A 16,436-nucleotide genomic window follows, 5' to 3' on the forward strand; every position below is an offset into this window, starting at 1 on the left:
TTCCTACCGACTAACACAGTCAAGTGCCATAATTTCCACAGAAGAGAGAAGGGTCAGAGACTGGTTTGTGAGATAGGTCTCACTATGTGGCCCAGGCTGGTTTCCTCTGAATCTTCCCACCTCAGATACTGGGGATATAGGCATGAGCCACTGTGCTAAGCTCTGCTTGATTTTCTTCTTCTTTCCTAAGTCAGACACAGATAAAGTTAATCAGAATCTGAGCTAAAATGCCCCAGAACACTTCTTATGGGCACAAGGTCTCAGGATGTCCCCCAGAGTGGACAATGACATCAACAATTATGCACGGGTCTCCTAACTCTTTTGGTGTTTGTGATATACTTCCAGATGCAGCCCACGTCTGAGGTGACCATCAGAACACACCCCTGAAGGGAGAATCCCAGTTCTGGCCATACCTGTTCCTCTGCCATCTTGGTGTAAACTATCCTATTCCTCCTGGGTGATGGACACTTTCATAATGTAGTCCTCTCTGCTGTGGACGACCTGCTTGGGAAGGAAGAGGGGGTTGGAAATGGGCTTTGAAAGATAATCAGAGTTGGGGTGGGAATCTAAGGGTGCGTTCCTGTTGAGCCCAGCCCTGCACTAGCAGGCCAGTCTGCTGTGGCTCTCCCCGAACCCGAGTACACAGATTCTAGTCTGCTGCTGGAAATGGCAGAGGGCTGCTGCTCTTCTGCTTTCCAGACTATAACCAGGGGCGTGACCAGGCTGGCAGAAACTAAAGAAGGCTGCAGCACACAGTTTTTAAATAAGTTTATAATTTCCTGATGGATTTAGTTCGTGAATAAAAAAGAAAAAACCAAACAAAGTGTTTACAATAATTACCAAGGCAAAGTTGAACAGAACACAATGTCTTTGTAATGTCATCATCAGGCCAGCAATTCGACGCTAGTAACTGCACTCACGTGCACAGTTAAGACGGCAGCTGGGGCTGCCACCACTGCTATCTACAGGACTCAAGCTACAGGAAGCCAGTGCCCAGTCTTCTGGGCTCCCCACTAAAGTGCAACATGCCTCTTCTGAAGGAGGGGTGTAGAGTAAAGCCCAAGTCCCCATTCTGGAACAGCTTGTTGTGCAAGGCAGGTTTCTGGTCTGCACTGGGCCGCTGGCCCGAGGGATGGCCTGTGCCTCAGGCAGGACTAGATGCTTTAAAGGATGGATGGAATACTGGCGTGGCAGGGAAGAGGGGCTGGGCTGGTGTGTCACTGTGGCACAGGGATGGATCTCCTTGCCTCAGCCTGGCTCACTTCCTTTCTTGTGCTGGCATCTCTGGAGACAAGGAGGTTTAGGTCTAAAAAGCTTCCAAGGGGAGAATCTAGGATCTGAGCCAGAGAGGGCCAGGCTCTGAGGGCCATCCATGGCACCAGCCTGCAGGCTGAGGGCCATCCATGGCACCGGCCTGTAGGCTCTGAGGGCCATCCATGGCACCGGCCTGCAGGCTGAGGGCCATCCATGGCACTGGCCTGCAGGCTCTGAGGGCCATCCATGGCACCGGCCTGTAGGCTCTGGAGACCAGGCTGCCCTGTTGGATGGTCATGATGAAATAGCACCAAGTGGGCAGGAAGAGGTCCTGTGGCCTGGTAGGCAGGCCCAAGCCCAGGTTACCATACAGCACTAGGCACACGAGGCTTGACCCAATGTGAGGGTAAGGGTGGTTCTGGGGTCACCAATGTTGAAATCTCTACCCAGAGGTCCTGAGGATGTATAGAAAACCCTGACACACTGAGAGTCCTTGAGCCCTGGATTCTCACTGCTCCACTGAGCAGGTCTCTGGTTCCCAGGCAGTCACCCACCTCAAGCGTGGTCATGTGTTTCCCAAGGGCTGGCCTGGCTACCACCTCACCACCCTGGAGGGGAGGAGCTAGGCCACCCATAGCTTGAATTCCTTTGTTAACATGATTATTTATGGGTTTGCATTTTTAAAAACACAGCTCTTTAATTTTTCAGTTCTATAACTACTTTTTAATATTTGAATATTCTCAACAATGGACACAATGTAACTGCCCCAGTTCTCTGAATCACACAGACAATATCAAACAAGCAGAGAAATGAAAGAGGTGGCGGGACAGGACAGACAACCCGCTCCTCAAAATCAACCCCGAAAATCACTTCCCCTCACAAGAGGCAGGCGGAGAAATACCTATGGTGGGGTCACAGCACTTGCCAAACACAGAGGGAAGAATCAGGACACTTGGTTACAATTTTGACACTAAAAAGTTTGAAAAGTTTGTTTAAAAAGAATACAGAGAGCCATTTTGTTCAGAAGGATCCCCAGGTCACGCATGTCCTCTTCTTCCCTGAACATCCTCTTGGTTCACAGGAGGGACATGTCTTTGAATGGTCAACAGCCCCAAGACTGGCAGTGACGGCAAGTGCCCAACAGGCCTGTGGTGCAGCCTCATCCTTCTTCTTTTTCCTCGGCTCTGGACTCTGCGGGCAGGAGGTAAGGCCGGGGAGGCAGCTTGAGAGTTACCAATCCTGCTGACATGGGGTCTGCTGGGACTTAGGCCTGTGAGTGTCACATTCTACGCAGCAACATATCCTTGCTTTGGCCCTTCCTCAAAGACCTGGAGGGAGGCCAGTGGGCCTGTGCTTCAGTCAAACAGGAGGGTGTGATGCCAAACCAATCCCAGTGTCAACAGTGGAGGGGCAGGACAGTAGCATGTGAGAACCATCTGCGCTGACCTCACCTCTCCCAAGGGAGAAAGTGGGCCGACATATTCTTCCCAGGAAGCCAAACAGATGGAAGGGAGGTGACCAGTCACAGCATGACCTAAAACACCATTGGTGGTGGCAGTCACTCTGCTTTCCTAGAACTTCTAAGGCCCCCAGGTGAGGCAGAGGGGTGCTCAGGCCTTGGGAAGATGTATGAGAAGAAAGGCTGACAGGAACTGAAGGATGCCCTCTGCACTGCTGGCTGCTGACGCCCACTCGGACTTCTTCATCTTTAATGGTCTTTAAGTCCCTGTCAGTCCCAGTCAGACATGCCAGCAGTCAGCCAGCCACTGAAGACCCAGGACAGAGGCCTACTAAGGATGCTGCTGCCTTAGCTAGAAGCTCCAGGTTGGAGTCCAGCCCTCATTTCTTACTTCATGATGACCTGTATTTGGGATAGAGGTGTTTAGGTGCAAAGGGTATGAGGCTTGACAATGGGATGGAAGTGATGGGGATGATCCCAGCCAACCTGCAGTGACTCTCAAGGCCAGATGTCTGGAGAAACATATAAGTGCATGAAGACAGTCATGGATGACATGTCCTAGTGTAAAGCAGTTATGTATTTAGTAAATATTGGCTCAATGAATGACGTTAATTCAGTAAGATCTGAATGCTAGATAACCTATTAACTTCGCCTAACATAAAGGCCATGTTTATGGTTCAACTTTAGCTCCACAGTCTCCAGAACCATTTGAATCACTGGATCTCCACTGAGGTGGAGACCCCTTTGCTGTGGTGCACAGATCAGACAATGTCTGTCCTACAAACTTGCCTCCCCAACAAGCATGAGTTCCTGAAAGCTCCTGCATCCTCTCTGCAGGGACCTGATGGAAAAAAGTTTTAAAATACAGAGAAAGCAGCAGGTCAATAGTAGCAGACAAACCCCAGTGGCTATACCGGGGAGGCCTGCCTGGGGTGGTTCCTCACAGAGCAGTTGGAGAACAGCTGACCAGCATCAGTGCCAGGCTGCTCCTGTGGACTCGGACTCTCCTGCTTTCTGGGTTCCACCACAGCCTGTGAAGCTGTTACTGGGTGGTGCTTCCTTATGTTACGGGCGTAAAACCAGATTCTGACTTTCCTGTCCTGAAGTACTGGTGTCTTCTACAGGATTTATGGATGGGACAGTAAAAAGAACTGAGAGAACTGAGCAGCAGTGATCATTTGCGCCTAATCTCCATATTCCTGGCCAGGCTGGGATCTCCGAAAGCACCTGAGACAGGTTCATGGCAGAGTCCATTCAAACCTCAGCATCTCACACAAGGGAACACTTTATGGCAGGGAAGAAGGGGAGCAGGGATGTGACTATTAATGTGGCAGTCTCATGAGGTCCTAGGTTGAGGGCTGTGGGGGATTTACAGGCAGCATTACATTCTTTTGAGAGTGTGGCTGGGCGCGTCAGGTGGTTGCTTCAGGGACTGAAGGACTAGATATGCGCCGCCGCTGTCTGTTTCTCAGAGTCTGGTGATTTGTGACTGCTGTGTCTGCACCTGGTCTCAGCATGGTGCTGGCTGAGTCCACAGGGTGTGTATGCATTTGTTAAGCAGGCAGCTGACACAAATGGACAGGTACAGTCACCTACACAGAACACTTTTTAGGGTAACAACACCGACAGCAAAGATCCTGACTGCCAATGGGACCTCGCAGGCAAAGAGGTGGCTCAGCCACCCAAGCCCACTGACGCCTCTATGGGGGAAACAGAGAATGCTGGTCTGAGAAGGACACTTCCAGGAAGATGGAGGGGAGATGGTATGCTTTCACCGCCATGCTTTCAACTGAGCACGTCTCACAGGATCCCCACACCTCTCCCTATCAGAGGCTTTTCTGAAGATGGGTGCCTCACACACTGATGTGCACACAGCGAGCATTTCATAGTATTTTTTGAATGAATGAATGGAGAGAGGAATGTGTATGAGATAAGACAAACTCAGTTGTGCCAAAGAAGTTTCTAGGCAGGGCATGAGGCTGACTCTGAGGATGTACCTTACGGGTAGTTGAGAAGGTGGGCCATGGACCACATACTCTAGTAAGCCCTGTTCTATGGTAGCTTAGGGCAAGGTGGAGGGAGCAGACAGCATTGTGGGTGATGATCAGGAGGAATCAGCATGGCCCTGTGGGACATCTAGAGGAGCAAGGTTGCAAGCAGTGACAACAGGTCCTTCCTGTTCAACCCTCTTCTCTTCAGGTCAGACATGAAACCCAACAGTGAGGGGTGGGAAGATCAAAGGTCTTCGACAGGAGTGAGCAGGGTGAGCACTGTGCATATTAGCTTCCTGTCAGCCGAGAGCAGTGCAGGTGAGACAGACAGGCAGCAGGCCAGGATTCCCAGCTGGGCCAGAGCTAAGCCTGCCTGACCCTCCAGACAGCAGCAGGGATGGCAAAACGGGCAGGGCAGCGGGGAGTGCTCTTCTCTCTGTCCCGGCCACCCGCTCCTCCTCTACAGTCTGAGGAGAAGCACTCACTCTCACGCTTCAGCACCAAGCTGTCAACACTCTGAACAGACTCCAGGAGTCCACCAGGCTCTGGCTTCCTCTTCCTGGAAGGGCAGAGTGCTGGCCTCCCCAGCTCTGCTGACGACAGGGCTGGTCTTCATGGAGACCAAGGAGATCTGTGCAGAGACAACATTCAGAGCAGAAGGCAGAGGATGGCAGACACAAGTGGCCGGATTTGAATGGCCAGCTGGCAGGGTCTGGTGTGGAGGCGGCTCAGGCACCTGGTCCCCAGGTTCTCCTTTCTGGCTCCTTGGTCACCTTGCTTGGAGCACATCAGGAGGACTCTTCCAGGGCATTGACAACTTGCTCAAGGATGTCAGGGCAGTGATCGGCTATCTGCTGGAGAATGGTGTTGGCAAACTCCTGGAGCTCTGCGTTGTCCCCTTCAACTTTCTCTAGCTCTCTCTGAAGCTGAAAGGGAAAGGAGAGCTGGGTTCAGGTGCTGTTTGGCGTGATTGTGTGCAAGCAGGGATCCATCCGGAAAGACAGCCAAAGAGAGCTGACCTCCCTCATCAGAATAATGATCAAGCGTACACACTTCTAGACTCTCATCATGAAAACAAAGCCCAGAGAAGTCAGGGCTATAGGACAGGTTTTGCTGCCCTACAAGACAAGTTTGTTCCCATGAGTCAGTCATCCCCTTCTATAACTTGAGCTTGAAGTTCCTCATCTCAGCACCTTACTTCCCTCATATTAGAAAAATGTCCTCCCAGTCACTTGGACACTACAAGATTTTATGGAAGAACTGGAGTGGTGAGGCATGCCTGGGGTTCCAGCTACTTGGGATGCTGAGGCTGGAGGACCACTGGAGGCCAAGTGTGTTGTATGTGTGTTGTACATGCATGTGAGTGAGACCCTAATGTGCTCTCTCTCTTTCTATGTGTGTGGCATATGCACGTGAGTGAGACTGTGGCTCTTAAAAAAGATTTTGTGGAAGAGCTGCTTTCTACTCAACCTTAACCTAACTCAGACACCCAAGGAGGGACTGAGGGAATAGACAGAGAGGCATTATCTCCAATAGAGAGGACAAGGAGTGTACTCTGCTAAAACCAATACAGATTTCCAAATACAGACTGGATTACACGGAAGCAGCAAGTGTGATGGCATCTAACATTCTACATGTGGAATCTGGTGCTTAGAGGCAAAGACACAGTGCCACGATGGTGTGGTCCTGTCTACCAGCTGGGAAGCTGTCACTGTCACTGAGGTGACACCACATACAAATGCCCCCCAGTGCTCTTCATTCCTTCTTCCTGTAGCCCCTGGGTAACCCCTGCACATCCCTTCCTTCAATCAACAGTGTTTCCAAGCTCTCCTCAGCCTGGTCTGAGGACTGGGGGACACAGGGGCCTTTCCCATCCTGAAAAGATCCTGAAATCCTCTTCCTTAAGCTGGTTGCAGCTTTCACCATCAAACTTCAAAAGTGCACTCTTGGGAATAGGAGGCTGTCTCTCGGGCCATCCCTAATAAGCAGAAATGACATGACTGCTTCCTCACTTAACATGCTTTCTTGAAAGGTTAGTGAAATCTCTACCTAAAAACTATGCAGTGATATTTACAAAAGTGAAAAATGCCATACACAAAATCAGTTCCTGATGGATAGTAAATTTATGTCTGAATGGAAAACATGAAAAACAGAAAACAGGAGGGCTGGTCACAATGCCACCTGCCTATAAACTCAGCACTCAGGCTGAGGCAGGAGGATTGCATGTGTGAAGACAGCTTGGGCTACATAGAGAAAACCTGTTTCAAAAAAATCAAGCAAACAACCAAATTTACAAACACAAGTCCCCTGTACTACACACGAAGGTTAAATCAGCATACATACTACCAAAGCTATAATGCAAAGATTTCTTAGGCAGAACACAAAAGAACATTCACCATGGGGAAAAAAAAAAGACCTGAAAAACCAGTTAATTTATATTCAAACTAAAGGCCAGATGTGTTGATCTAGGCCTGTAATTCTAGCATTCAGGAGGCAGGAAAATCAAGAGTTGAAAGTCATCCTCAGCTACATATTACAATGAAAGCCAGCCTAGGCTTTATGGGGCCTTATGTCCCAAAACTTAAACAAAAACAAACAAACACCACCCCCCCACCAAAACCAACCAACAAAAAACAAACAAGAAGCAAATGAACAAGCAAACAAGAAAACTCAAATAAAACAAAAACAAAGAAATCCCCACAAAAACAAAACTAAGCACTTGTTTCTTTTCGAACACCATTAGGAGAAGAAAAAGCAGCTGGCAGATGGGAGCAGGTGTCTGCAGTGCATGTATATGATGGATGGGGATTAATAGTGTAATACATAACGAATTACAAATCAGTAACAACAATAGTAACAACAACACTAACAACAGCAGGAAAACAACAAACTCAAAAGGCCAAGGAACTAGAATAGGACTTTACAAAAGACTCCAATTGTCACTCAGTGCCTATGCCTGCAGGAACTTCCTGCAGATTCCAGGACACCTGTGGACAACACAATCTTCAATTTTATAAAAAAGGAGATAAAATGATGTACTTGCATATAACCTACATACCTTACTCCTAGATTACTCATAATACTGAATGCCAGGTAAACGTGAAGCAACCAGTTGTTATGCTGTATTATTTAGAGAATGATGAGGGAAAACATGTTTAGACACGACCATCTGTAGCTGGAAAGTTTCTCTCCAGGTCCTGCCAAGCCCCCCACCCCACCCCCAGCAGTCCCGAAGCCCACTTATAAAATAATCACTCAGAAGCTTCTATTAATTAAAACTGCTTGGCCATTAGCTCAGGCTAACTACTGACTAGCTCTTACACTTAAACTCAGCTTGTTTCTGTTAATCTGTATGCCGCCACATGTTCTGTGGCTTTACCTGCGTCCCATTACATGTTGCTCCTTGGGCAGCTCGCTGGTGGCTCTCCCAGCCTTCTTCCTGTCTCTCTCTTTCAATTTCCCACCTGCCTCTAAGCTGCCTTGCCATAGGCCAAACAGCTTTATTTATCAACCAATCAGAGCAACGCACATTCTCAGTGTACAGAAAAGACATTCCCCCATTAACCATCATAGTCTAACTACAGCACACAGCTGATACTGGAGGAGACCAGTGCTCAAATTACAAGTGATGGAGAGACACTCAGAACAGAGAAATGGTGGGTGGGGATAGCAGGGGAGAGCTTTATTCTGCTGGACTCACAGAGTGCTCAATTCATGGAAACTTCCAGTTCTGATTTTTAGAACTTTCTGGAATATTTCCCCACGTATTTTAAAACTGTGATTGTCTGTTGAATTTGAGGGATGTATAACCTAAGGATGTGGAGGATCAACTGTATATTGGAAAGGCTAGGAAACACATCCAAATGTATTTATCCTTATTAATCATCAGAGAAACAAGAGTAAAGAAAACATAGGAAACCACTAAATATCCATCACAATGGATAAAAATTTAAAAGTTATGTAACATCACATGCTGCCAAGGATGTGGAACCATTTAACTTCTCCACACTCCTGTACAGTATAATTGCAAAGAGGTAGTTCAAAAGTCTCTGCCCTCAAGTTCAACAGGACACATCCTCTGGCTTTCTTTTTTCCTCTCCCACATTTCTCTCCTCTGCCCATGTGCCATTCTTCTGTTCTGCTTGTGATGCTAGAGATGGAACCCAGTGTTTGTTATGTGTCAGGCAATGCTCTAGCACGACCCTTCCGGCCCTGTGTACTGGACAAGTGATACATCATTGTGCTGCTGTTCTTGTCCCCGAGTTCCAGGCAACCAGTGATGGCAACCTCCTGGGCCCTGTACCCTAGAAAAGTTATCTCCCACTGTGCTACCCTTCAGGGCCCCTGTACCCTAGAAAAGTTATCTCCCACTGTGCTACCCTTCCAGGCTCTTGTTCTTACTTCCTCTTAGACCCTCTCTTGGGCAATCTTGTTTACCTTCAAGCTTTAACAGGAGTCAAATTGCGTTTGGGAGGATACACTTGTATTCTAGAACTTGGGAGACTCTAAGTTTGAGACACTGTCTAAAAAAAAAAGTATAAAAATGGATAATAACAACATGAACTAACTTATACGTTTTTTTGGAATGTCTTAATATATTCAACACACCCCTTTCCTTTCCCCCTTTCCTTACTTCTGAGCATAGTTGAACAGACTCCTGGTATTATAAAATGTGTGGCTTTTTAGTTTTCACTATTATGAGTGTTCATTGTTGATGTTCCTGTACACAATCTTCCACATCTATGACCTGGGAACACTGTTGTAGGATTTATTCTGTCTTGTTTTAAGAAAGGCTCCATGCTAACTCAATTCTTCTGTAAACTCCTGGAGGAATTGTTTTTTTTCTTCCTCTGCTGCTGGGGCTGAGTCCAGGCCCTTGTGCAATGGATAAGTGCTCTCCCACCTAGGTGCACCTCTGAGGACCTTTTAAAGCTCTGTCCTTTGAGGTAAGGTGTGACTCAGTAGCACACTACTTGCTTCATGGAAGGCCCTGGGTTCCAGTTCCACAGAAACACAACAAAGAAATCAAAATCATATGGACTCCCTGATATGGCCTGTGTTGGTAGTGCCCATTCTGCTCAGAGTTCCCAAAAGATGGAGTGTAGGGCAAGCACAGGACATGAAGGTGACCACTGGCAAGAATTGTCTAGCTTTCCCACCCACTCTTGACCTCAAGGTAGTGATGAGATTTCTAAAGGGACCTGAGCCAAGAGCCACAAACATAGCAGCGATTCCATAGGGCACACTCAAGGTGATGTGCAGTCTGCATGTGAAGCACAGTGGCCATGGTGCCTTGGTCTCTAACCCAGAGCTGCTATGAAGCCATAGACAAGAGGCAAATAAATGGAGCAGAGATGGAATTCTACAACTTTCCACTAACAGGTGGTGTTGGGAAGGGTTGGCAAGCCTCTTCCTGCATTCAGTGCTAAGTCATAGAGAGCAGTCAACACAGATGGTACAGTAACAAGAAATAGAAGTGGGATGCATGGAGCAAGAGAGCAGCCTGTAGTGAACTGGCTGCCTTGGGACCACTGCCCAAAACATCTGCTCAGTACATGCTATGACTTAAGAACAGGACCCATATGTCTCTCCACACATAAGACAAGACACAACACAACAGGGAGCCACCAGAGACCCAAATGTTAGAAATTCTTAAATAGAAAAAAAGTGAGTATTCTGTAGACTTGGCTCCATGTCAAAGTAAACTGCTGAGAGGTAAGAGAGGTTTTCTGACAGGTATTAGAAAGGCAGGCCTAGAGAGGTCTCTAGATAATTGTCAGTAAATAGCTGGCATGACTCAGTTAAGTCCCTTTTCCAGATGGTTGGGTGACAGGCACAAGATTACGCAGAAATGCTTAGTTTAGTTTAAGCAGACAAAAACTTGAGCTTTTTGTTGTTGTTTGTTTTTTTAACAACAGATCTCAGGACACAGGCTTTGAAGTCTGAGCTGTAAAATCAATAAGTGTGGTGCCCTGGAAGTGATGGGCCACATAGAAATGGCCCTGTCTTGGCTAGACTTGTCCTATACCCCATAATCCAAACCAGCAGCTGCTTAGGAGTTATGGAGACACAAAAATGAACTTTCCAGTTTCAATTTTTCAAACGTATGGAATAAACTGCAATGTATTTTGCTACTTTGCAATTCTGAACAGACCATAAAGCTTGTGGGATTGGAGGGATCTGAGGGCAGAGTAATTTCTCATTCAGGAAGCCATTTCCTATAGGCATCTGGTCACTGTTTTCACACTGCAGAATTTACTAGTGTTGGTGCCAAGGAAAGCTACAGCTTGATCCTGAAGACTTTTACAGCTTCTCAACAGATTAAAAATGATACTCTCTCCCCAGAAACTGTAAGTTTATGCACTGATATGAAGGATCTTCTGCCTTTCCTTAAACAGCAGAGGAGTTTATGCTTTGAAGCATAAAAATCATGCAATCCCATTATTACTCCAATACGTTATTCCTGGAACATAGTATTTGTTAATCATGTACTGGATGAATACTAGCAATATGCCTTAATGTAACCAGGCTTTTCAATGTTAATTACCATGATTTTTATCATTAGTTTTCAAAGGTTGAAAATGAATTAAGGACTGGGGCCGTGGCTCAATGACAGGGGACTTGCCTAGCATGCCCAAGGTGCTGGGTTACAGTCAAAGGTTCACCCTCCTCCAAGCCAAACCTAAAACCGAACAAGGGGCTCCTCTGCCCCAGCACTGAAAACATAGCAACAGTCCCTAGTCCTGAGTGAAATCAAACATCAAGGAGGCAGCTGTACAGCCCAGGTTGACCTTAAACTCTGGATCTTCTTTCTCTGCCTCATTCCCTGTCCTGCCCACTCCCACCCCCAGCCAGGCAAACATCTAGGCTACTTATGTTAGATTCAAAGTAGAGCAATTCTGAAATTTCAACTCATAGCCTGGAGGGAGCAGGAGAACTGTCAGTTCCAGTCTCTACCTTACAGGTAAGACCCAGACTCGAAGAGGTGTAGGGAAGGGTGCTGCTCACCTCAGGAATTGCAGGCACCACCCACAGGCAAGTCTGGGGTCAGAAGTCAGACCTACAGTTTCTAAATGCATGTGCACTCTACTTGCAAGTGTTGCTAAGATACTAATGTTTCAATCTCTACCGACTTATATGCAGACACATCTAAAATATAACTGCTTTCCTGTCTAGGACATTTGTCCCTAGATGAGCTAATCTGTACCTCCTCTGTGATAACATGCCCCTAACAACTCCCCTGGTTTGCCTCTCTCCTGAGAGGCTATGTCTTGGTAGAGTGCTATTCCTGCTCTGAGTGAGTAGAGATGGAGGGACAGGAGGAACATAGCAACACCCATGACTATGAAAGATAAAAGTGGGAACAGCAGGAGAGATCTGGCCCCCAGGTCATGAGAGTGGGAGAGCTGTCCCTGCCCCTCATCAGCTGTAGTACTCAGGAGAGTGGCCCCTGCACCTCACCTGGGCAACATAGAAGAGCTGGCCCTGGTGGTGTAGGTGTGGGAGAGCCAGCCCTGAGGGCCTAAAGCAGGAGAACTGGCTCAGCCCCTTGCTGCATAGGGTGAACTAGCAGAGGCAATACTGCAGCGTTCAATCTGGTGGTGAGGATGGGCACAGCTGGTCGCCGTCAGCCCAGCAACCTCTCAGGTCCAGAACTAGGAGCTGGCCAAGCTCAACATCCACTCCATTTATGATCTGCTGGAACATGCAAAGGGGCTGGTCCTGCAGATCCAAAGTTGCAGGATCTCTATAACACAGGGCAACAACAGCATATCCAAGAAAAGTCCCAGCGAGGGCCCAGCGTCATAGCAGAAACCAGATCAGTGACTCTTTGCAATGAACACTTGCAAGTAAAGATGTTTGGACTAAAGGGTATATTGTGCAACTCACTGTGTCACACCAGCTTCCACGATGAGAATTTTCTTTTTCATCTCTTAAATTTTATTTTTTTTGGGTTTTTTTTTTTTTTTTGCAAGGGCAGAGGGTGGATATGAAGGGACAGGGAGATGAATGGGATCAAGATGCATCATGTGAAAGCCACAACATAATAATCCACAGAATAAATAAAAAGTTTAAAAAAGTGGGATAGAAGAAACTCAATGGGACATTTACATTGCTTTGGTTGGTGCCCTAAGCACTGAGTTTGAAGAGTCAAGAGAGTGGGAATCACTTCCTAAGGAGAAACGTCCTTAGAAACCTTCCAACAATAAGCCAGTTAGCTATGGTGGCTTACTAAACAGAAGCATAGTCCTGAGGCAGGGGGTAGGTGGTCACAAGGACATGTTACCAAGCCTGGGATCTACTTTATATGGGCTTGCAGTGGCATGGTCTAAACAAACATTTCCAACTATCAAGAATTCTAAAAGTCTTGTTTCTAAGTTGACTTGGCAGCACCTCACATTATCTTTCACTCATCTGCTAACTGAAATGAACCGAGACTTGCCCACTATTATCAAAATGAAAGAAAACCTCCCTCTTGCTGAAGGGATCTATCACAACAACAGCAATGTTCTGGGAAGCACAGACCCAGGCGGGGTGGCTGGCCAGGCCCATGTGTTTGGTTTGGCTCTCAGAAGTGAAGAGAGTCAAAAGGGAAGGATGGAAATAGACACACACACCCCAAACCAAACAATGGATTAGGACATCTAATGCTGAAGCTGTCGGGGTGGTAGGATAAGGCCTTGCTGCAGCTAAGATTTAATGCAGAAGCAGCATGAGGCCCACTCCGCTCTGGCCACCTGGGAAGAGAGAAGGGAACCTTGCAGCCACTGGGGCATGTGCACAACACGCCTGTGCCTAGGCCTGCTCTTCCAACATGTGGTCCCCACATTAGTATCAGTGGTGGGCAAAGACTGAAAAGGCTCCTGTGGTCATCTCGCTGGATTTTCTCTCGGATGTAGTGCAAGCCTGATGGTCACAATTACCTGATTGGTCACTCCTGGAGGAAGTGACAGGATGATCCTTTAGTGGGGTACACATTCCTGGTCCAGCAACATAGAACTATGGAAGGGGTCTGTTAATAACCAGACTCTGGGGTCAGGTGGGCTTGTAGCTGGAGAGATTTTCTCCAGGTCCCACTAAGCCCCAGCAGTCCGGTAACCCACTTATAAAATGAACACACAGACACTTATATTATTTAAACTGCTTGGCCATTAGCTCAGGCCTGCCACTGTCTAGTTCTTACTCTTATATTTGGCCCATTTTTATTGATCTATAACTTGCCATGTGGCTCGTGGCTTACCTGTACCTTATATCTCGCTTGTTATGGTGGCGGCTGGCAGCTCTCTCCGCCTTAGCCTTCCTGTTCCCAGAATTCTCTTCTCTGCTTGTCCCGCAGGCCTTTAGCCAATTTAAATGCACCAACGATGCTATGAAACATTAGGTGACTGTCCAGGCTACCAGCTGTCTCTGTCTGCTTTTACAAGACTCCCGAAAGTTGCTTGCATCCTTCTCCCATTTCTCAGGTATTATTATATTCCTTCTCAGGTCTTTGATGAGGTTGAAGACTAGCAGTTATAGTTACGACTTAGTATATGTATAATATCTTAGCTAAAATATATTAAGGATTAGACTCAGGTTCTTTAGGATAGGACACCTTTTGGAATGATCTTTGTAACATGCCACCTACCCACGCTCTAGACTTCCTTGGATTTTAGTATGTTTTTTGCTTTGTTTGCATTTATTGTAATTCCAACTTATCTAGGTCATTATCCCTCATTACTCCTGGACAATATTTGATAACTATTTCTTTGTATATAGTCTTGTATTAGGTTAGAACCTTCTTATTTAGACAAAAGGGAGATGTAGTGGGTAGCCATTCCAGCCTTGGCCTGGAAGTTCCAACCCCCATTGAGGCTTCCGTAATGGTCACACCTACAAGGCGGGGCTGAGAGAGGCCGCTGAAGACCCAGGATCCAAAGGAGAGGGATCTCTTGGTGCCCGGACCCTGGACGCTGGAGGTAGACCAAGCAGAGTTCTCCAGAGAACACCGCTGGACTGCGCCATACCTTTGCCAGACCCTACAACCTATCCCTTCATTTGTAAGTTACCCCACAAAATAAACCTCCCTTTTAACTACGTGGAGTGGCCATAATAATTTCACCAATATCGCCTCATCCAAGTGGTCCCTGGGTAAACACAGTACACATTTCATGGATGACCATGTACAGTGGTGAGACACAAGTAGCACACCTGTAATATGGAATGCTGTGTCTGACTTGGCTGGCATGGAGGTGGATGGGGCAGGGTTGCATGTTACTAAATTTAGCATGCTGAAGGGAAGAAAACACAGGATATGATTTGAAAGCTCCTCAAGGAAGGTTATGGCTGAAAGAAAAATGTTCCCACAACCTCTTGCATCTCAGATTTTTGCAGTCAGAAATTACACAGGTCAAGAGGGGAGGACAGAGACTCTAGGGATATTTCCAGCCTAATATGGCTCAATGAATATTTAAGGTTCTCCATGCGATGAGCACAGCTCCCCAAGAAGTATGGCAAAGCCATGGCATTCAGACCTCCAACAGCCTTACATAGCTTTGGCCTAAATGGAGAAGACAAGGCAAGCACTTGGAGAATAGACAGATCTTTCCTCCTACCTTTTCCTTCTAGGGAGCCAGAACAGAATGTGGGCTCAGCCTTTAAAAGTAAAAAAACAATTCGGCTAAAGCCATTCCAGGGAGAGACGGAGAAACCCTGGAGTCACTCTTCTGCATATAACCTAAGAAGGCCGACCCTAATAAACCAGAGCCCAGATAAGGCTCCCTGTGGCCACTGCCGCTGGCTGCACGACACTCAGTAGGACCTAAGCAATCCTATGGGGGACAAGTGACGTGGTGGCAGTGACAGCCCTGCAAGAGGTTAAATAAGCACTCCAATACTCCTCACTAGTCACTATGCCCTTCCTCCAGGCTTGGGCGGCACACTTCATCGTGCTATCCTGAGACACACTCAGAATTTATTCTCAGGCTGCAAGGAGCAACAGTGGGCTTCTGAAACAGAAGCCTCATATGCCACTTAGCTCCCCGACCTTAGAGGAACCACCTCACCTCTTGGGCTTCAGCCATCTTGAGATAGGTGTTCTTCAAATTCTTTCCAGATTTCATGTCTGACTAGGCAGAGCCTATCCCTGGTTTGCCTTAGCAAACAACCATAGCGGGAAGCTACAAGCTATTTCTAGTTTGACATTTCCGTTCCTGACAACTCCACGGCACCTGCTCTGGGTCTCATCAGCAGGGGCCGGAGATGTCACACCTTCTCTTCCTAAGATCCCTTCCTTCTGCTTGCTGCACTCTGAGTTTCAGCTGTGAACACTCTTCTCCTTTAGGAGTGAATGCTGATCAGACTTGGTTCTGTTTGAGCCTAGCAAATGCGGAGTAATTTCCCATAGACTCTAGATGTATCACATAGCACGAAGTCAGAGAGTCTGGAGAACGACGACATGTTAACATTACGTGTGGTCTATGATGACAAGCCTGACCTGGTTTTGCTAGGATCACCTGAGTGGGCACCATGCCCGGTTCATCACACTAGCTTAAAGCTGCCATCACATCGCATGCTTTTTTTTTTTTGCCAAGGTGGAAATAAGATCTGCCTGCTATCTGGCTCACACTTTGATTTAAAAAGACTCAGGCTGATAACATTAAAACCACTATTTCTCGCTAAGAAGGACCCCATGAAAAGTCTTATCCATCAGAGCCTGAGCTTTAGGGCGGAACTTAAAGGTTCATTCTAGC

General features: G+C 47.2%; 1 protein-coding gene across 6 annotated transcripts in view; it reads right to left on the minus strand.

The window, feature by feature from the left end:
• Positions 1 to 753: 753 nt before the first annotated feature.
• Positions 754 to 16,436, minus strand: part of Erc1 (ELKS/RAB6-interacting/CAST family member 1) — a 340,148-nt gene continuing 324,465 nt past the window's right edge. For all 6 annotated transcript variants that reach the window (XM_036180809.1, XM_036180807.1, XM_036180806.1 and 3 more), the window contains one exon: positions 754 to 5,630. In XM_036180809.1, coding sequence (XP_036036702.1) covers positions 5,493 to 5,630 — 138 coding nt within the window. In that variant the 3' untranslated portion in view covers positions 754 to 5,492. The remainder of the gene's footprint in view (positions 5,631 to 16,436) is intronic.

This window comes from Onychomys torridus, chromosome 3 (assembly GCF_903995425.1).
Source record: "Onychomys torridus chromosome 3, mOncTor1.1, whole genome shotgun sequence".
Lineage (NCBI taxonomy): Eukaryota > Metazoa > Chordata > Mammalia > Rodentia > Cricetidae > Onychomys > Onychomys torridus.